The sequence below is a fragment of the Stenella coeruleoalba genome (assembly GCF_951394435.1).
Source record: "Stenella coeruleoalba genome assembly, chromosome: 15".
NCBI classification, from domain to species: Eukaryota; Metazoa; Chordata; class Mammalia; order Artiodactyla; family Delphinidae; genus Stenella; species Stenella coeruleoalba.
The window spans coordinates 10,853,840-10,875,878 of record NC_137161.1 but is presented as its reverse complement, the minus strand read 5'-3'; the positions used below and the strand labels follow the sequence as shown (position 1 = coordinate 10,875,878).

The 22,039-nt window shown below is 52.2% G+C and overlaps 1 protein-coding gene across 2 annotated transcripts in view; it reads left to right on the top strand.

The window, feature by feature from the left end:
• Positions 1-22,039, top strand: part of BCAS4 (breast carcinoma amplified sequence 4) — a 60,264-nt gene that overhangs the window by 11,101 nt on the left and 27,124 nt on the right. For both annotated transcript variants that reach the window (XM_079943724.1, XM_079943723.1), the window contains exons 2-4: positions 5,125-5,196; positions 14,307-14,408; positions 20,716-20,850. In XM_079943724.1, the coding sequence (XP_079799850.1) occupies positions 5,125-5,196; positions 14,307-14,408; positions 20,716-20,850 (309 nt within the window). The remainder of the gene's footprint in view (positions 1-5,124; positions 5,197-14,306; positions 14,409-20,715; positions 20,851-22,039) is intronic.

Sequence of the window (22,039 nt, the reverse complement as noted above, 5' to 3'; positions counted from 1 at the left end):
ACAGAGAGTCGGAGGATTCCCACCCCCCTTCACTTTCAAGTGGGGAAACCGAGGCACAGAGATGGTCAGAGGTATAGTTAAGACCACACAGCATGAATGCAAATGGGGACTAAGACGCCATTGCGGCTGCTGTTCTCAGGCTGCAGCTCTTCCAGGAGAGCACTTTTCTTCCTCCTTCCCGTGGCCCTTTTCTTTTCTCCTCCCTCCCTCCTTCCTTTCTTGCAACAAATATTCATTGAGCACTGTATTGGTTACCAATTGCCAGGTAACAAACCACTCCCAACCTTAGTGTTTAAAAACGACCCCCATTTTATAGTGCCTGATTTTGAGGTTGGTGGAGCTCCTCTGCGCCGTTCTGCTCCCGTGGTGTCGGCTGGGCTGCCTCATGAGGCTGCGTTCAGCTGGAGGGTTGGTGACAGTGGAAGGTCCAACATGGCCTCACTCATGTGTTGGGCAGTTGGTGCTCCAGCTGGGGCACCTCAGTTTTCCTGCACGACCTCTCATTCTCCAGGATCTTTTCCGCCCTGTGGCCTTTGCAGCAAACTTGCCTGCTGTTGTCTTCCAAGAGGGTGAATCAGAAGCTGCAAGGTCTCTAGACTCGGAAGTCACAGAGCGTTGCTTCCACCACATTTTACTGGTCAAAGCAAGTCACAGACTAGATTCGGGTGGAAAGGAATGATCCTACCTCTTCATGGGCAGAGTGGCAAGGTCATATTGCAAAAAGATACGTGGGATGGGAGAGAGTTGGACGGCCGTCTTAGGAAACACAGGTACCTACTATGTGCCAGGCATTATTCTAGGCCCTGGGAACACAAAGGTAAATAAAAGAAAAGAAAACCCTTGTTCATCAGGAGCTTTCATTCTGTTGGGGGAAGATGACAGGAAACAAGTAAAATATATAGTAAGTTATATGGTGATAAAGGCTAAAGAGAGAAATAAATTAGGGCAGGATGTGGCGTGGTAGGGAAGCTACAGGGTCAGGGAAGGCCTCACTAAGGAGAGTCATATGAGCAAAGGCTAGAAGGAAGTATGAGATGAGCTTTACCAGTGAAGGGAACAGCAGGTGCAAAGGCCCTGGGGTGAGGACATGGTTGGTGTGGTTGCTGGGGAGGCCTCCAGTAGGCATTTACTGATTGAGATGGAAGATGGGGGAGGACTTTTTTTTTTAATTAACATAATCCATATAACATAAAATTTACCATTTTAAAGTATAAAGTTAAGTGGTTTTTAGTATATTCTTGATGTTGTTCAGACATCACCACAACCTAATTCCAGAACATTTCCATCACCCAAAAAAGAAATCCCGTAACCATCAGCGGTTATTCCCTACTCCCCCTCCCCCCATTCCATGGGGGAGACAACTACCAAGACACTTTCTGTCTCTGTAGATTTGCCTCTTCTGGACATTTCACATAAAAGGAATCATGAAATTTGTGGCTTCTTTCACTTAGCATATATTTTCAAGGATTATCCATGGTGTAGCACGTATTAGGACTTCATTCTTTTTTATGGCCAAATGATATTCCATCACATGTACATGCCATATGTTGTTTGTCCATTCATCCGTTGATGGACATTGAGTTATTTCTACTTTTTTGGCTATTATGAATCATGTACAAGTTTTTTTGTACGAACCTCTGTTTTCAGTTCTTTTGGATACATTGCTGGGTCATGGGGTAGCTCTATGTTTAACCTTTTGAGATTGGTTTCCAGACCAGGCTGGTTTCCAAAGCAGCCGCTCAAGTTCACATTCCCACCCGCAGTGGATGAGGGTTCCAGTTGCTCCACGTCATCACCAGCTTTTGTCACTTGCCGTTTTTGTGATCGTAGCCATTCTAGTGGCTGTGACGTGGTACGGTGGAAGATTTTGAGCTGAGGAGGGCTTTGGTTTTAACAGAGTCTCTGAGGAGTAGATTGAAGGGGAGCAAAAGAGGAAGCAGGGGACCAGTGAGTAACAGGCTACTGCAGTGGCCCCAGCGAGGGAAGGCACTGCCTTGCGCCAGAGTGGTGGAGAGAAGCGGTTGGATCTGGGACATATTCTGAAGGCAGAACTGAGAGGGTTTGCATAAAGGTTGGATGGGGTTGGGGTGGGAAGGAAAGACGAGTCCAGGATCCTCCCATGTGTTTGGCCTGAGTACCTGGAAGATGAAGTTTCCCTTTGTGGAGATGGAGAAGACCACGGATGGTGGAGGATCATTTTGTGTTTCCTTGTGCCAGCTGCTGGTAGGCAGAGCCAGCCCCTTTTCGGCTTTTGACACGCCCAGCTGGGAAGCTGGGATTGGCACTTTGAGCAGATGTGGAAGACGGCGGTGAATACCATGATTCTCGCGTGTTAAAAAGATGCCTGCCTGCCGTCCCCACTGACCACGCCCTGAATGTCACTTAAAGCGAGCCACTTGCTTCCCTTCCCTCGGAGTGGGACAGTTTCTGCCCGGGGGTTGCAAAGGATGGGGAGGGCATTCATTTTGCTTATGGGCTGGTTAAAAAGGCATGTGGGCTGCAGCCTGCAGGACGCTTATTTCTGAGGCCACTTAGGGAATTACCGTGAGAGAAAATTGTCCCGTGAATGACCTGTGGGCACGGTGGGGTAGCTAATCCTTCTTGCTGGTTGGGAATGTCTTGGGACTTGTCCTTCCCTTAACTGACCAAGCAGTCAGCAAATGCTCTCTTTGCTCCCTCCCTGCTGCTTTGGGCCACCGCCCTAGGCACCAGGAGGAGGGGGTGGTGGGGAGACCATAGTTGACAGGCAGCAGTAAAGCGGGCACACTTTCCCCCTCCCCAGAGAGCACCTTGGTGGTGACAAACTTCTGAAGTCAGAGAGGTGAAATTTTCGCTTCAGCGTCTATTAGCTGTGTGACTTTGAACAAGTGACTTAAACTCTCTGATCCTCTGTTTCTCGATCCATAGAAAGGGGGAAATTATGGCACCTACAGTATAGAGTTCTCCTGAGAAGCAAATGAGATACTCCACATATGGTGATTAGCCCTTGTTTCTATTATGTAGTGAGAGAGATCCACAGAGCAACCGTTTATATGTGCCTGCTGTGTGCCTGCGCCCCGTTAAATGGCTTAGCCGTGTCTGTTATGTGAGGTTAACCTAAAATCCTGCCAGATGGATGCAGCACTTCCTGTCACAGATGAGCCTGCCCAGATGCTCAAGTTAAGCCCCCGGGCTAAGGTCATACAGCTGGCAAAAGAGAAAGATGGGGTTCGAACTCAGGACTGACTAACTTCCTTTGTGAACACGCTAGGAGAGGTCGAGAGGCTCTTCCTATGAGCAAAGAGCTGCAGTGTGTCTTGGGAAGGAGGCCGACCAGCCAGCTGGGGCGTGGTCCTTCATGTCCCTCTGGCAGGTTTAGTCTTCCCAGGTATCTTTGGACTGGGGCGTAGGTTGTCTGCACTGTGCTCCCTCATGCATCTGTGCCCGCTCCCGTCTCTCTCGCTTTCCTCTGCATCAGAAGGAACCACCAACCTTCCCCCTGCCACCTCAGTGGCCTCGCAGCTCCTTCTTTCTCCCTTAGTGCATTAAGGACACTTTTTTTTTTTTTACCATGCTTTTACTTTTTGGGGGGTGGGAGGGGGACTTCCTGTCCTCCCTCCACTGCAGTCCCCTTCCCCTGTCAAGCCTCCCCCAATCAGGCACAGAAATAGTCCCAGCTGTGAGATGAAGGTTGCAGAGTTTAAAATTGCAGCTCGGTACTATTTATACTCCAGCCGGAAAGATGTTTTTTTGTGCAACCGTTTATTTGGTTGTGGTATTGACAGCCCAGGCGGCAGGCGGCTCCTGCACTGTATAAACATTTCTCCGGGGACAAGTGGCCAGTAAGGGCAGCCTTCAGGTGAGGGGGGCAGGTGCCAGGCCTGCCCAGAAATGTCTGGGAACACCTCCCTGGAGCAGAACAATTCGGCCTGGTAAGCCAGAGAAAGCGGTTCACGTTCCAGCTGAACTTCCTTCCTAGATGCTGGTAATTAGAAAAAAAAATAACAGGTATTTTATAAATCATGAAAATAGTACATGCTCGAGGGGAAAAAGGGTTCAGACTAATTTTTACACAAGTGAGTAAAGCAGGGAGACCCTTCATGTTCTATTTTGGTTGGCCCATGGAGCGTTAAAAATTTTTTTTTGAATTTGTGCCACTACTTAAAAATTGGGACATTTCCCATAAAGTTAGAATTTCTGGCTTCTCTTGAAAATGGAAGGTTCTGGCAATGCTGGCCTTGTGTTTGCTGATGGCTGCTAGTGGCTGGCTGCTCCAGAAGTAGGCAGAGTGATTCTCGGATCACCCCAAGCCCCGGTGGCCCGCTTTGTGTTCATCTACCTTACCGCCTGGCCTTGATAACTTCTGAGGTTTGGACCTTTCACGTAACATAAAACATTCAGGGCTCCTGTGTCAGAGTGTCAGACCTCATTCCCCAGTTCCTACTCCCCAGGGCTAAGTAAGCACTATCGATAGGGTTTCCAGATAAACTACGGGACCCCCAGTCACATACGAATTTCAGATAAACAACAAATACTTTTTTAGTGTAAGTATATCCCCTAACTATTACAGTTTGGCAGTATCATCCGAGGCCTTTCTCTGTTGAAGCAGACACGTGTCACAAGGGTAGTTTTGTATTCTATCTCCTGCAGTTGACTTTGCTCCCTGTGGTCTGTCTGAAGAGGCATTTTTCAGTGTTGATAAGAGCAGGCTTTGAGGCTGGGGACTCAAACCTACAGGAGAGTCTGGGCCCCAGTGCTTGTTAGCTCTGTGACCTTGAGCAGGTTCCCTTACTTCTCTGAGCCTCAGTTTCCTCATCTAAACAATGGGGGTGATGAGGGTCGCTTTGTTATCTCCTGTTAGTATTTATTTATCTCGTCTCTTTTGAGAGATGCGTCGAGTGGATGGTCCACGGTGGCTTGAACCAGAGAGGTTAAACAGACGTGCCCACGGTTATCAAGACTGAGGCGGGCACATCCCGATTTCAAATGAGGCCAGGAGAGGTTCTGAAAAGGCAAAGTAGGTCTGGAGGGAACTGGGCAGATAATCCTAAGATTTAGTTTGCTTTAAAAAAGAAGAAAGACAATGAAGGGCGTTTGTCTCCCTGGAAACCACTTGCTAATCTCCAGGATCTTGTCTCTCTTCAGGCAGCGGAGGTGGAGGAGACCGTCGAGGGCTTGCTCCTCAGGCTGGAAGAGTTTTGCAGCCTGGCTGACATGGTGAGTGCCCGCCTGGGAGCCGTGGGTGCAGGCCCAGCCCAGACTTCAGAGCCTTCCTGGGCTTCCCTGGGGAGCCACCTCGGTGGCGTGGCGGCTTAGCCAGCGGGAGGCGTGGGCAGCGGCGTGGGGGCAGCTCACACCCTCTCCCTCTGTCCACACGAGGTTCCCTGAGGCGGCCATCTTGATAACGCCCTTCCCCGGAGATGCCTTCATTCCACCGAGGAGGCGGGAGTGGGCCACCAGGTGGCACTCTCGGGCCCGATGCGGGGAGCCGGTCGGCGGGGACGCTAAGACTATATTTAACTTTCCTTGCTCTGCACAGTTCGCCAGGCAGACGTGGAGACAGCCAGGAAATGGCTTCAGGCCTGGGAGGCCTAGGAGGAGCCTCCTGGCCGGGTCCTGGCCCTGGCGGGCTGCGGCATCGAGCGCCCTCCTCAGCACTTTGGTCCCTCCACTGTTGCCTCCCACCCTGCTTGGTGGGAGCGGCTCCTCCTGGCGGGGTGGGGAGGACCGTGGAAGATGGTGCCCTAGGCCAGGAAGGCAAGGTCCCACTCCTCCTTGTGTCTCCAGGATGGTTGCTGGACAGCTGTGGGGCCCTGAGGAGCGCTGATAGAATGTTCTGGAAGTTCCCAAGGTTATTAAAGGCACACCAGCAGCCAGGGTTCGTGGCTTCGGCCTGGAGGCCCAAAGGGTGGAGCTCCATTTGGGGACCAGGCCTGCCTCTCCCCCGGAGCACAGGAAGCCCAGCTGGGCCCAGCCGGGCAGATGTGTACCAAGCGTCTGGAGAGACGCTGGTGAGCGCCCCAGGGAGTAGCGTTTGTTGAACATCTACTTTGTGCCACACTCCGTACAGAGCGTGCTCCCTGTATCCTCCCATTCCACCTCAGAGCAACCTGCCACGATGGGTACGACTTTATCCCCATACGTTCAACAGACATCTGAGCGCCTGCCTGTGCCAGCCCCTGGGGACACTGCAGTGAACAAGACACAAACATTCCCACAAGGACCTATCTGTGTTTTTCTCTTGAGAGCCAATTTTTTAGTTCAGATGTGGGTCCAGGTGGGAGCTGGGTAACGAGACTGGCTTTGAACGCCCTGAATGGTCCTTTCTTCATCACCGAACATTGGGCACCTTCTCTGACTGGTCCCTTGGTGAGCCTGAGGATGCAAAGAGAGACAGATCTGTCTCCATCCACCCTCCCGTCCGCATCCATCCACCCTCCCCTCCTCCCATCCGCAACAGCCCCCGATCCCCCAAACCCGATCTGTGTCCCAGCCGCTGTCCTCCAGGGTTGAAGCACTGGCCTGGAGGTGTGTTCCAGGTGCAAAGCGAGGCTGCAGAGGTTTTGAAAAGGAAAAGAGGTTCTAGAAGGAACTGGGCACATAATCCCAAGACTCAGTTTGCTTTTTTTTAAAAAAACGAAGAGGTGTTAAATTCTGCCTGGGAAATCAGGAAGTCTTTGCAGAACAGGTGGTGATTAATTTGGGGTTTGAAAGAGGAACAGGAAGAATTCAATTGCTGGGGAGGCGGGCATTCAGGCAGAGGGACCGGCCCTTGGGGGTGGCATGCTGGGCACATAGGGGCAGTGTGGGCCCACACAGTGGGGCATTGGGAAGATGGTGGAGACGGCGATCCTGGGACAGTTTTGTTCTCAAATCCCAGTGCATCCTCCTCCCATGAAGGGAGATCCACCAACTACCCTCAAAGAGAACTTTGGGCAGAAGTCAGCTTGGATAGACAGTGAGGGGCCAGGCCTTACTTGCCTTAAAAACTTCAAGGCTTCCTGTTGTGGGAAGTCTGCGGAGGTGCAAGATTGTATGCAGCGTCGAGAAGATCCTCTCCAAACTCAAAGCCTAGAGATGCATTTATGCAAAGATTTTAAATACAGAGGTCACAAGATGACCCATGGGCCCAATCCTGTCTGCAGACATGTTGGATGTCTCTGGGAAAAAAAAGAAGGAGGAATGAGCTGCTGACATTTATAGAATGTCATGCAAAAAAATATGGATTCCCGGCTTCTCTTGGAAAAGCAAAGATCTGTCCTTCCCGCCACCCCCTGCCCCATGCGTGCTTGTTCTCACCTGGCAAGCATCAGCCAGAGCTGGACAGTGGCCACCCTTGTGGAGAGCACACGTGCTCTCCTGCTTGTCACCGTCCCCACTGCTCCCCATGGGAGCCTCCTTGACTCCCCGGCCACCTGCCAGGTGCATCCGTCCTGTGCTGTGTGCGTGTGTTTTATGGGAGAGAACATTTCTCTGTACTTCGGGCCCTACTGAAAGCAGGCAGGTATCCACCAGACCGAGAGAGTCCCGTGTTTTTAAGAAATGGAAGAGATTGCACTTCCCGGGAAGTGAAGACTATTTCAGTGTGTTTATATGCAAATGAGCATGTCTACATTAATAATAGAATGCGCCTGGTACGATGCTTTTGTGGCCCATGGAGGTGTTTTGTGTTCGCAGTCCCTACAGTGAGGCTCTGTGCTGATGCCGTTTCGATTATAGAAACCCTCTTGGCCCCCACAGCTGGTGCCTAGCTTACCTAGTGTGTCTGTGCCCAGGTGTCATGGGCTCCATGGTACAGAGAGAGAGCTGTCCAGCTATCAGCCCTGGCTTGGGACCTCCTTTTCTCTTTTGATCCAAGCCAGGGATGAGTGGGGACCTCTGGGAGGCAGGTGATGTCACACCATGGACCACTGTCCCCAGGGCCCTGCTTTGGCCTTTGGAAACACTGATCAAGTTAGAGGTCCCAGAACGGCCGGGCTCCCTGGTGCACAGTCCAGAGAGAAATGGTTTCTTTCTGATAAAATCAGGCTGTTAGGAGTGAGAGTCCACCTTCCTGTCTGATGTATTAAGTCCTCTGCCAGTCTGTCCCGGATCACTCTAAGTGACCAGCATTCACACCATGTGCTCATGACCTGTTCTAACCTTAGATATAACGCCTCTTGCCATCACTTCAAGCTCTGACTCTTCCCAGTGGGGCCTTGGGCACAGCATGTCACCTTTCTGTACCTTTATTTTCTCCTCTGTAAAATGGAGGTGGTGGCTTTGATTATCTACTGCAGCATCAAACTACCCCAACACTTAGTGGGGTGAAACAACCACCAGTTTATTATGTGGGCTGGGACGGGGCACAGAGTACAGCTCATCCGAGCTCCGTGGCACCTACCGGGCTGGGGACATCCAGGGGGGCTGCTTCCCTCACTTGTCTGATGTCTGGGCTGGGAGGGCTGGCTGGCTGGGGACCAGTTGGCATCACTCTCCTCCATGCGGCCTCTCCTCGTGGCCGTCTGGCCTCCCAGAGCCAGCGCTCCAACAGATGGGAAGTAGAAGCCTCTGGAGACTTAGGTATGGCAATTAGCACAGTGTCACTTCTGTCGTATCTTATTGGTCAGAGCAGCCACATGGCCCACCGGATCCAAGGGGAAAGGACATAGACCCCTCTGCAGAACTTGTGGCCATCGGTCATCCACTGCAAATGGTACCCATCTCCAAAGAGTGATCGCGAGGAAAAGACAAGGCAGGGATGTGCCTTTACATCCAGTAGAACGGCCAAAAGGAAAAAGACAGACATTAGCAAGTGTGGACGAGGATGCGGGACAGCTGAAACTCTCCTTCACTGGCTGGTGGAAACGCACAAAGGGACAGCCGTGTGGAGCAGACACTCGCACACAAATGTTCATAGCGGCTTTGTTCATCATGCCCCAAACTGCAGGCAACCCCGGTGTCTGTGGGCAGTGGAAATGGGTAAATAAACAGTTGTTTATTCATACGCTGGAACGCACAGCAGTGGAAAAGAACGACCTGCCGTACACGGCAACGTGGGTGATTCTCACGAATGTGCTGTTGAGGGACAGAAGCCAGACACACGAGTGCTTCCTGTGTGAGGCTCCACCATATGAAGTTCACACCCAGGCAAAACCAGTCCATGGGACGGAAGTCAGGTAGAGGTTAGCCTTGGGAGGGTGGTCGTGACGGGGAGGACGCCAGAAGGAGCTTTATGGGGTGAGGGGATGTTCCATGCATTGGTCTGGGTGGTGGTTCCACAGATGTGAACACATACCGATTCATCGAGCTGTCCGCTAAGGCCTGGGCTCTTCACCGTATGTCATTTACACTCAATCAAAAGTAATTGCTTAGCATGGTGCCTGCTGTGTGTTAAGTGACCCATAAATAGTAGCTACTGAGGTCATCATCGTCATCAATATTAAAGCACCAGAGGGCCGTGACGCAGACGAGTTTATCCACAGAGACTGGATTTGTGAGGCCTTTCAGCTCAGTGCCCTTGGGGCTTTGGGCAGCGTGTCTGGGCCCTCGGAAACCCTAGTAGCCTTGGGCCCACCTTCTGGCAGGGAGCGACTCTCCCATCTCTCACATAAATGGAGAACATTTCCTGTTGGCCTCTGCCCAGCAGTTGCATTTGGCGTTGGTGTGCGTTCTTGGGTCAAGTGCGTCTGGCTCTTCCTCCTGGGCCTTGCATCATCCTGGAGAGCCATGTTTGCTCTGTGATAACCCCCTGCATCCACTACCCAGGCTTCTGGGCTCCGGAGGCCAGCTCCGGGGAGCTGGGAGGACAGGCTGGGGAAGGGCCCGCCAGGCCCCCCCGGCCCATAGACCTGGCTGGAGTTTCATCCCATTAGAGGCTCAAGAAGCACTGCTTCTTCCCTGACATCTTTGTTCTTCTGAGAAGTTTGCATAAGCGTGAACGCGCATGCCTGTGATGTGATGACGTGAGGTGGGATGGGTGTGAGAAGAGAAATGTGTCCCTTTCCTTCCACTCCCCTGTAAGATGAACAGGGCATGGGGTGGCCACGGACGCCGTGCTGGGGAGACTGTAGGTAGTGGTGGAGACTCTGGTGAACCAAAGCGGGCTGTTGTCACCCAGCGCCCGCTGATTGTTGCCAGGTGGAACATGTGGCATGTCAGTGTGGCCGGGTCTTCTGATTTCTCACAAGAAGCCAGAGATCTGGGTTTCTAAGGGAAATATGCTTAATTTTAGATCTTGGCACCTCGCTTGGTGGTACTTTCGGTTTTTCAGGCTGGTTCTGCGTGAGCCTGATAGAACACGTCTGCAGACCTCTGGTGTTAGGAGGTGGCCTCAGACCCACCTGGATTAGCATCCTCCATCTCCCACTTTGTAGGTTTGCAACCTTGCCCAGCTCATTTAGTTTTTCTCAGTTTCATCACCTATAAATCAAGGTTGAAGAGAAAGCAATTCCTGTACCACAGGGTCTGTTCCCAGCACGTGATGAACGCTCCTGGGTGTTGGTACCCTGCCCGCCCCCAGCCCAAGTTAAATACCCTGGTTTTTGTCTCTCGGTTCCCAGCTCTTGGGGGAGCCAAGAGGAAGGTTTGGGGGTGTTTCAGACTCCAAGGACTACCCTCTACTTTCCCCCCAAGGACCTGCAGGCTGCCTTCTGGGCAGGCGTAGAGAGTTCGCTCTGCCCTGAGTCTCAGCCAGGGGAGGAGCCTCTGCAGAGAGGGGCCTTCCTCCTCGGCCCGCAGACCCTCTGGCCCTCCAGTTCCTGAGGATCTGAGGCGAGGCGGGCAGAGTTCCAGAATCTCATCTCCGCCGCGTTCCCTTCACCCCCGTGGGTTGCTGAGACGAGTCCCTCCTGATTCTCACTTGTGCTCCGCTGCTTGTTTCTTTAGAAATTAACAGAAAGAAAAGATCTGCCTTTGATTCCCTGTGCTCTGACCTTGTCATGAGTTTCTGTTCTTCATCGCATCATGGCAATTTCTCCCGAGTTTAGCCTTGTTGAGGGATGGGCTTCTCTCTAGAAATTTGGCCTGGGGGAAACAAGGGAGGATATCGAGCCCTTTTCCCTATCCCAGCTAACAACTGCAGGCGCCTGCAGGAGCCAGGCAGGATATGGAGGGAGTCAGGGGCTTGGGGCGAGGCGCTAGGGATGGGTGGCCACTGCAGAAACTGGGAGCGCGCGTGCCATTGGGAGGGAGCAGTTGCTACCCAGCCTAGCCTGCGGTGCCTGGGGAGACGGGCCCAGTGTCGCCAAAGCTGCTGACTTTTAAGAGAAGTTATAAATCCGCACTTAATCTGTTGAATATTTTAAAGCCATATCTATGTATTTTATTTTGGAATAATTTTAGATTTACAGAAAAATTGCAAAGAGTTCCCACACAGCCCTCATCTAGTTTCCCCCGCTGTTAACCTCACCTTCGTACCTTTGTCAAAACCAAGGAACCAGCACAGATCCTTGGCTACTCACTGAACGCCACACTTGGTTGTGATTCCCCAGCTTCCCGTTAATGTCCTCCTCCTGTTCCAGGATCCATCAGACACCACATTGCCTTAAATTGTCAGGTCTCCTTAGGCCCCTTTAGTCCGTGACAGTTTCATTCTTTCCTGACTTTCCATGACTTTGGCAGCTGTGAGGGATATTTGGTATTTTGTAGAAGGCCCCTCAGTTTGGGTTTGTCTGATGTTTTCTTGTGCTTAGACGGCGTTGTGAGCTTCTGGAGAGAATCCCCAGAGCTGAGGCGCCTTCTCATCACATCACATCAGGGGCACGTGACACCCACACGGCATCACTGGGCTGGTGGCCTGGCTCCACAGTAGCATCACCACATCCCCCTTTCTGCGACCCGTTCAGTGCCTTGTTCCTGTCACATTCGTGTGTATTTATCTTATAGTTGGGGATATCGTCCAATGTTACATTATTTTGTTGCTCAAATTGTCCCAGTTTGGGCCATGTGGCTCTTTCAGGTTGGCTTTTGTGTTCCTTTGACCTGCCCCATCCTTCTTTTCTTTTCTTTTCTTTTTTTTTTTTAACACTTTCTTACTTTCTGGCACTATGAGATGCTCCAGGCTTTTATATGTTCCCTGCCCCAACCCTAGAATCAGCCATTTCTCCTCAGAGCCCCACTTGAGTTTTAAAGTTGGAAATTAAGTCAAATTTAAACACGAAAACACTTTGTGGGCCAAATGAGCCACATATGTGGGCCACATGCAGACATGGACGATCTTGTATAATCCCTAAAGCATCCTTTCGAGAGAAGCACTAGTCTGATCCCCACTTTACAGATGAGGAAACCGAGGCACAGAGAGGTCAGGGCAGAGACTGAGGCCAGACAGCCTGGTGCCAGATGCCACCCTCTTGGGGCTGCTTTTTGGCCCCAGGGGGTCAGGGCATGGGAAAGGAGTGTGCCTCAGGACAGTGGGCTTGGAGCCAGGTGCCCAGGGAGATGGCAGTGCCCTGACCAGAGGAGGGGGACCAGGAAGGAAGGGTTTGGTTTTAGACATGCAGGTGATGGAATGGCTACCCAGGGCAAGGAGGGAAGTGTCATCCTGAACAGTGATGGGAGCGGAATGGCAGGAGAACCAGAGGTCTCATATACTTAGGCAGAAAGAGGAGGGAAAATGGGTATAGTTTTCAAAAACATTTTTAAAATTAAAATTTTTTGCTGAGTTGTCACCTTGTATTAGTTAGCTATTGCCGCATAACAAATTCCCCCCCCACCCCACCATACTTAGTGACTTAAGCAATGATCTTGATTATGTGCTAGTGTCTGTGGGTCAGGACTCTGGTACAGCCTAGCTGGGTCCTGTAGGTCAGGGTCTCTCACAGGCTGCCATCGAGATGTTGGCCAGGACTGTTGTCACCTCAGGGCTCGACTGCGGCAGGATTGCCTCCAGGCAAAGTCAGTGTTTCTGGGCAGGATCCAGCTCCTCACGATCATTGAACTGAGGCCCTCAGTTCCTCACTGGCCCTTGGCCAGAGGCGGGCTGCTCCATCACGGCAACTTGCTTCTTCACAGCTGGCAGGAGAGGACAAGTGAGAAGGAAGAGGGGGTGGGGGGAAGCATGCATGAACCAGGCGGTGGGAGAGACCGCCAGCAAGATGGAGTGACAGTCTTCTAGTCTCAGGAGGGCCATGTCTCACGTTGGCTGACTCCCCTTCTTTAGGAGCCAGTCTCTAGATCCAGGCAATGGTCTCGGGGAGGGGATCACACAAAAACATGAACACCAGGAGGTGGGGCTTGTTGAGGACCGTGTCAGAAGCTTCCCGCACACGCCATGCCAAACAGCCTGCTAAACGTTCTATCCTCACTACATTCCAAGGAAGCAAGGACTGTCTTGATTGCTTCCCTGTCCAGACAAGCAAAGGAGGGCTCAGAGAGGTGCAGTGACTTGCCCGAGGTCACACAGCTCATGGTGGGTAGAGCTGAATTCAAACTCCAGTCTGAATCCTAGTAGCCCACTGGAGTTTCTCTGACTGTCCCCGGACCACCACTCCAGCACAGCCTTGGAGCTTGGCAGAAAACAGATTGCCCGCCACCCCCACGCAAGCTAGACCAGACTTGGAGGAGCCTTCAAGTCAGCATTAACAGGCTTCCCTCCAGGGGATCCACATGCTCCCTAGAATCTGAGAGTGGTATGTATTCTGCCTCTCTGTGTGGTCAGGACATGGTAACATGGAAATGGAATCTCTCTGTCTCTCATACACACACACACACTTAAGGGTTAGGCTTGGCACTTTTGGCTCTGCAGGAAAACGGAGGCTTAAGTGTCCGATCTCAGTGATCAAGGGAAAGATGTGGCTTCCCAAAGTTCTCAGTCGCTTTTGGGGTCCTTCCAAGCAGAAGAATCTTGGAATTAAATGAGATGCATGATGCGCAGGAAATGCTTAGCACAGTGGCTCCGTGTAGGAAGCAGCATGATGACGAGACTCGTCATTAATGTTAATGATTATTGTTAACTCTTCTCATTGACATTATTAGTTCCAGTGTAACAAAAACTTGATTTACCTCGACTTCAGTTTAGAGAAGAGATTTTGATTCTTTCCATTTGGTCCAGTTCACTGGTTTACAGTATAAAGGTATTTAGTTTGGAGCTGGTGGTGTTGGGTGTTTGGTCAGGGGGAACAATTAATTTGCAGTTCAGTAAATAATACCTGGTTGGGTCTGGGTGCCGAGAGGCAGTGAGGTTGGTCCCCACCCGGGACTATGGGTCATTCCTGGGCCTGTCCCTGGGCAGGATGGCATTCGGTGTCTCGGCCATCAGCGAGGTCTCTGAAGAGCCTGGCCGCCCCCAGGGCAGCAGGAGGACGCGGGGCTGGGCCAGAGAGCCTGATGAGCTGTCTTGTTCCCTGCAGATCAGGAGCGATACCTCACAGATCTTGGAGGAAAACATCCCCCTCCTTAAGGCCAAGGTGATGGAAATGCGTGGCATCTACGCCAAAGTGGACCAGCTAGAGGTGAGTCCAGGATAATGAGCTTTCTTTGTGAGCTCCATGGACTTGTTCTGGCTCTTTCGTTGTCTCTTCCAAGATGCTGATCTGGCCTTGATAGTGTCAGGCCTTAGACCCAGTGGAGTGGGGTGGTAGCCAAAACGGGGCCTACACAGTATCTCTAAAATATGACAAATATGAATTTATATAAAGTACCCATTTAAAAATCAGGGTACTTTATACAAAAATCTGAATTTTCAGCTGCTTTTGGAAATTCAGAAGCTTTCATAACCCTAGACCCACCTTTCTTTAAATACTTTATTCTGTTTATTTTTTAAGGTATAAATACATAAAGTGCACACATAGTGAGTGTACAATTCAGTGAATTTTTACACATATAAACTCCCAGGTGAAGATGACCCAAACTGAGAAATAGAACATCTCCAACCCCTAGGCTATGTTCTGGTAGAGCTGGTGGCAGCCGCCCCTCAGACGAGACATGTGTTCTGCATTTCACCACAATCCACACCATGCCCTATTGCCTCACTGCTGACTTATTTCACCCGCCCTTTACCTGTGTGGGCACCAGGCTAAGGTGCATGGTATCTCATTTCCTCTTGGCTGCACTGCAACGTCAGTATCCTCACCGTCCCGTCTCCTAGAGGAGGAACACGAGCTCTGAGAGGGTAAGCCACTTCCCTGGGGTCACACAGCTAATTCTGTGAAGCTGGGACTGCAGCTCACATCCTCTGGAGCCCAAGCTCTTACTCAAACTGGGGCCCTTGGCTTGGGCGCCTGGCTTCTTGCACAGTGAAGGACCGGGAGGCTGGAGGAGCCTGCAATTTAATAGCTGTCACCTAGACCAAGGGGATGTGTGTCCCTCTGAGCTGTGGAGGAAAGGAGCCCGGCAGTGGGCCCTAGAGTTAACAGAGAATTAACATTCTTGTCAGCAGAGAATGAGGCAGGAATATAATTAAAACTTTGCCCTTGGAATAGCTGATTCATTTGAATTTTATTCCACATGTTTGAAAGAGGAAAGAAAATGTGAAGATTTGTAGCCCAGGTTCTTGCCTTGCTTGGGCTGGCCCAACTCTCAAGCCCAATTTTTCCCTTAGTATTCAGTCCGCTAGCATTTATTGAGGACCTACTATGCGCCGCCGCAGGGCTCTCACAGTGAGAAAGACAGAGTCCAAGGGTGTGTTCCAGCCAGGAGAAACACAGCAACAAAGCATGACCATAGCATTTCCCAGGGCTGCTGTAACAAGTTATCACAAACATAGTGGCTTAAAACAACATGAATTTAGCACCTTACAGCTCTTGAGGTCAGAAGTCCAAAATGTGTCAGCAGGAGTCAGCAGGGCTGGTTCCTTCTGGAGGCTCTGGGGGAGAGTTCACGTCCTGGCCTTTTCCAGTGTCTGGAGGCCGCCTGCGTCGCTCAGCTCATGGTGCTGTCCTCCACCTTCAGAGCCCACAGCGTAGCATCTTCCAGGCTCTGTCCTCCTCTGACTCTCCTGCCTCCATCTTATAAGGATGCCTGTGATTACCCGGATAATCCAGGACAGTCTCCCCAGCTCAGGATCCTTATTCATACCTGCCAAGTCCCTTTGGCCACAGGTTCTGGGAACGAGGATGGGATATTTTTGGGGCCCATGATTCTGCTGACCACATTCACCAAGGGTGACCTAGAGGGAGTCGAGTGCTCTGGAGGGAAGTAGCGAGCAAGGAGCGGAACCTTCTGGCCCCCGGAGGGTGAGTGGAAGGAGCTGTGCTGGGCACATGAGGGCACAGCTCGGGCAGAGGCTCAGAGGCGGGGGGCATCTGCACTCTGGGGCAGGAAGGAGACGGGGACACTGGAAGGATCCGGGGAGGGCCAGGCTACAGGGATGAGGGAGGTCATGACCTGAGCGGGGCTGGAGACATTGGGCAGCAGGAGGCCCGTTGTCTAGGCCTTCCACTCCAAGGTCAGCATGGTGGCCTTTTTCCTGAGGAGTAGGAAGCCACTGAAGACACAGGATGGCTCATTGGTTAGCAATCATTCCCCACTCCTGGCCCCTGGCAACCACTCATCTACTCTGAGTCTATGCATTTGTCTCTGGACATTTCATATCATATGTGGCCTGTGGTGTCTGGCTTAGTTTACTTTGCATAATGCTTTCAAGGTTCATGCAGGTTGGAACGTGTCAGAACTTCATTCGTTTTTATGAATGAATAGTATTCCATTGCAGGGATGGCTGTACCGCATTTTGTTTATCCATCCATCAGTTGATGGGTCCTTGGGTTGTTTCTACTTTGGGGCTGTTATGAATAAGGCTGCTATGAACATTCATGTTCAGGTTTTTGCGTGGCTATACATTTTCATTTCTCGTGGGTAAATACCTAGCACTGGAATTGCTGGGTCATGTGGTTAAGTCTTTTTAGGAACTGCCAAGATCGGTTTCCAAAGTGTTGACACCATTTTACTCTCCCACCAGCAGTTATTGTAAGCTTTAGATGGAGATTGCAAACTCAGATGCCAGCAGGATCCAGGACTGTACTGGGCAGTCAGGTATTAGAAGACCAACCCCAAGCCACAGCCCCTTACTTTCTGGGAAGAGCTGGAGCTGAGAAGCAACTCTCCCCTTCAGTGGGGTGTGAATCTCTCGGCTGCCACAGTCCCCACTCTGCCCTAGAGTCTCCCCAACATTGAGGCTAAGTGGCATTTGCCTCTTGTCAACCCCCCGGAACTGCTGCTTTCCTTAGACTAGAGATATTTCTCTGTAACTGTGTCTCCATTAAAAGGAAGAGGGCTTCCCTGGTGGCGCAGTGGTTGAGAGTCCGCCTGCCGATGCAGGGGACATGGGTTCGTGCCCCGGTCTGGGAAGATCCCACATGCTGCGGAGCGGCTGGGCCCGTGAGCCATGGCCGCCGAGCCTGCGCGTCCGGAGCCTGTGCTCCGCAACGGGAGAGGCCACAACAGTGAGAGGCCCGCGTCCGCAAAAAAAAAAAAAAAAAGGAAGAAAAAGTTAGTCCAAGAGGGTCATGGATTTCAAGGCAAATGGGAGAATATGTATTTCCCACTAAGCTGCATGTGACATGAGAACAATAAAACTTAGGACCCGATCAGACCCCAATCTGAGGCGGATGGATTCCAGAGCCAGACCACCTGGGCCTCAGATCTGCCCCTTGGGTAACTCACTCACCCTCTCAGCATCAGTTTCCTCCTCTGCAAATTGTGACCATGTCATCGTGAAGGTGTTAGTCCAGCACCTGGCATCTTGTAGATGCTCGCTGAGGACAGGCTATCGCTATGGTGGTGGCCGTTGCCCACAGGCTGAGAGCCAGAATCTGGGATGCCTGCTTAGCACTCGGCCCAGCCGACTGGGGGCTCCAGGGCCTAACATGTCAGGGGGTTCCAGGGAGCCCAAGGCCACTCAGCTCTCAAATCAGTGTGACCCATGGCAGGGGAGGCTTGGGAACCATGGGGGTGACCTTTCAGGCCAGAAAAAACTAACATTTACTGAGCACCTGCTATGAGCCAGGGACTCTTAAGTGCTTTAGTTGAAACAACTTGCTTTACCTTCACAGCAACCCCATGAGGAAGGTCCCATTATTCGTCCTATTTTGTAGAGAAAGTGGCTGAGGCACAGAAAGGCAAGGTTATTTGCCCAAGGTCACACAGCTGGGAAGTGGTGGAGCTGGGATTACAAAAGTCAGTGCTGGCGTTGGCACCCTGTCTGGACTGGGCCCTGCTCTGAAGCTGGGGGCCTTTGCCGCAAGGATTCAGATACATCATTCAGGACTCACAAATAAAATTTAAAACAATGTGACTTTCCCTTCTCTCTCATCCCTCCCCCCCTTTCCTTCTTTCCTTCCCTCCTTCCCTCCCTCCTTCCCTCCTTCCCTCCCTCCTTCCCTTCTTCCCTCCCTCCCTTCTGATAATAAAAGTGGTTCATTTTCATTGTAGAGAAAATTATATAGAAGTCACCTATAGTCCCAAGGGTGGTCCCGATGAGCGCTCACCCTCCTTCTGTCCCCTCCTCCCCTCTCTGTGTGGATGCGTGTCCGCGTCTTTCCAGTTTCCCGGGATCAGCTTTCCTGGCCAGGTTTCGGCCTCTCCCTGGCTGCGGCTTGGCCGGGCTGCCCTCTCTGGCAGGCACTTTGGAGGCGGTTCCGACCTCGTGAGCGCACATTCCTCAGCATCCCTCATACTCCCCGCCACATCGGTATTAACGGTATTAACGCAGGGAGCGTAAAATTGGAATCGGCTGGAGGAGGGACTGTAGAACTTTCTTTTGTGTCTTACAACCAGATGTGCAGGCCCAGCAAGGCCAGGGGAAGCTGCCCAGCCTGTGGCTCCGTCTCCCCGCCCCCCAACACACACACGCACACGCACGCACACACACACGCGCACACGCACACACACACACACTTGATGTGGCTTATTCAGAGCCTTTCAGCTCTGCCCCTGCCAGAGCCACAGGGCGGCGGCAGCACAGCAGTGCCACCATCTTGTGTTCATCCAATGTCTTTTTGCTAAAGATGTGGTCATGCGTGCGCGCGTGCGTGTATTCATTCCTGTGTGTGCACTGATTCCTACATGCACGCGTGCATTCCTTCACGCGTGCATTCCTTCACGCGTGCATACATTCATTCGTGCGTGCGCACTCGTTCATTCATTCATGCTTGCGTGCATTCGTGCCTCCACCATCCAGCTGAGCCCCTTCCAGCTGACCAGGCCCTGGCTGTGGCCTTGTGAACAACACTGACTCAGCATCTGCTCTTCCAGAACTCACATCTAGAGGGAGATGGACCGTGAACAAGCAGACAGGAAGTTCAGAGGGAGAGGAGAGCTAGGAAGACGGGGAAACGGGGTGGCTCCGCCGTGACGTGGGGCATGTTAGATTAGGTGGTTGGGGAAGGCCTCTCTGTCGGGGGACAGTGGATCCAGGGCCTGAGAGACAAGCAGGGTTCACCCCCTCGAGAACAGAGAAGTGCTGCCGGTCTGGAGAGAGCTGGTGCAAAGGCCCTGTGGAGGGTGAGGCTTGGCGTTTTCAAGGAACAAAAGGGCAGCCTGTGTGGCTGGTGTGTGGGACACGGGGAGAGGCAGGGCTGGGTGGTGGTGGGCCTTGCTGGATGGGCTGACCGGGGCTTTCCATCCAGTGAAGGGAGGCTCCCTCGTGGGGCCCAGCACTGAGAGGGTCTCCTGCCTCTTCCTGGTGCAAGAAAATCTCTTGCATTTTACTATTGGAACAGGGAGGTTCCGACAGTAAAAGCCTCCGCAGAGGGGGGCTTGTCTGAAATGGCACCGGAGCCGCCACCTTTGGCGGCCTTCCCGGCTGTACGTGCAGTGCTTGTACAAACACATGCACGTGCACACACCACACAGACACATGCACACAACATATGGGCACACACGCAAACATACACACAACACACACAAACACATGCACACAACACACAAACGTAGGTACCCACGGAAACACACAGGCACACCAGAAGTCACAAATGAGTCTCACCGGGCCTGCACGGTACTTTCTTAAATTGTGAAATTATTGCTAACGTTTTTAAAAACTGGACACTTTTCATAAAATCTGAATGTCCTTTTTTTCTTTTTAAATGATGTTATCTGATATTAATTGAGCTCTTAATATACCCTAAGCACTTAATTATTATTATTCCCATTTTACAGATAAGAAAATTGAGGATAATAGAAATGAAGTAAGTTGCCAAAAGGCACACAACTAGTAAGTGATAGAACCTGGATTCTAGTCCAGAGAATCTGACCCCAGCATTCTCTTTTTTTCTTTTGAAATTGGAGGTTCTGCACTAGAGACCCAGAGCTGAGTGCCCCTTGGGGGCCGGGACCCGGCGTTCCGGTTCACCCTGTCCGCACTCATCCTACTTCACCCGCTTGTCACCTGCCTGCCCCTTGGCACCTTCTGAGTTTGAGACCCCCCCAATATCCATCAAATATTAAAGTGAGCGATTTCTAAAAACTCCATTTTTCATAAAGAAGGCTGTGCAGCCTGAGTCCCCTCTCTGCCACTTCCTGGCTGTGTGACTTTAGGCAGGTGGTCCAACCTCTCTGAGCATCAGTTTACCTCCTCTGTAAAATAGAGGCTAAACAGATGGTCCCTAGGGGGAGAAGGTGAGAGGACACCAGTGGAGGCTCGGCCAGGCCAGGCCTCCAAGGGGGAGTGTCACTGTTACTGTCAGGGTTTCTGAAGGTGCCCCCAGCTGGGCAGGTGCTGCCTGAACTCTCCCGGAGTCCATGGGGCCAGGTGAGAGGGAGGCAGCCAGGAGCACACCCCAGTCTGCGCAGATGTGGCATCACTGCTTTCCCCTCTCCCACCAGGCCTTTGTCAAGATGGTCGGGCACCACGTCTCCTTCCTGGAAGCCCACGTGCTTCAGGCCGAGCGGGACCACGGGGCCCTCTCACAGGCCCTGCGGAAGTGGCTGGGCTCCTCGGGGCTCCCCGCCTTCGGGAACGTGAGTATCCCCTACCTCCCTGCCCCCTCCCAGACCCTGGAGCAGGGAGAGGGGCTCAGGAAACAGGAGTTCAAAGGGCACGGCTGGCTTCTGCAGACAGGAAACAGCATCTGGCCAGCCGGTGGGGAGCTGGCTAGGTGGCTGGAGTGTTGCAGTGCCTCCCTCGTGCGCCCCTGCGTGCCCTGAGCTGCGTGCTTCGGTGCCGTGACTGCCCGCCGCCTCACCCACCAGTTAGTAAGTGCTGCTGTTTGCCAAGCAGTGTGGTCCATCTGGGGTTACCATGGCGAAAAGAAGCAGCCCCTGCCCTCCTGTCCCTTCCTTCCACACCTAAGGACGTGCTCAGAGTGAGTTCCAGAATTTAGGCGGGGTCCCCCTTCCCAAGGCACAAGTTGGCCTCTAGCAGACCAGAAAACAGGGGACAGTGAGAGGGGCAGCCGGCCCGCAGCTTGCAAAGGCCTCGCTCTCCCACATCGCTGCTTTCCTGGGATCCTCCCTATAAGAAAGGAAGGGTCATTGTGTCCCTTTTACTGATGGAGAAACTGAGGCCAGACTGATCCTGCCTTGCAGAGACCTTCAGTGTTTAAGCACCTCTGTCTTTCCGGCTTACTGATTCCCTCGTCTAGGGAACATTGGGCAGTGTCTGGAGATGTTGCAATTGTCACAACTGGAGGCAAGTGGGTAGAAACCAGGGATGCTTTTAAACACCCTAGAGTGTACAGGACAGCCCCCCACACCAGAGAATTATCTAGCCCTGAACATCAGGAGTGCTGAGTTTGAGAAACCCCACTCTAAGCTGGATTTGATAATTTTATGTCAGGTCTGCTTTAAGCACTTTGTGTGCTGTTGTATATGGCATCTGGTTCTCATGCCAGTCTTTGGAGGAAGGCACTTTTGTCATTTCCCCATTTTACAGATGCGGAGACCGAGGCTCAGGGTGGTGCAGGGACTTGTCCGAAGCCACGCTGCCTCGAGTAGCAAGGCCAGGTTGGAGCCCTGGTTGACCGATCTCCAGGGTCTTGCCCCTTCCAGGAAAGGGGTCTTGCTCAGCCAGCTGCTCTGTCCTGCCCCCCAGTGGGGTCTCTCACTGTTCCTTGGGCCCTGCCTGGGGGTCCCCCTCTGCTCCTCTGTTCTCTCTGTCCCTCCTGCATGCCCCCCTTCCCTGTCTCCTCTTAGTGTTCTCACAAAGGCT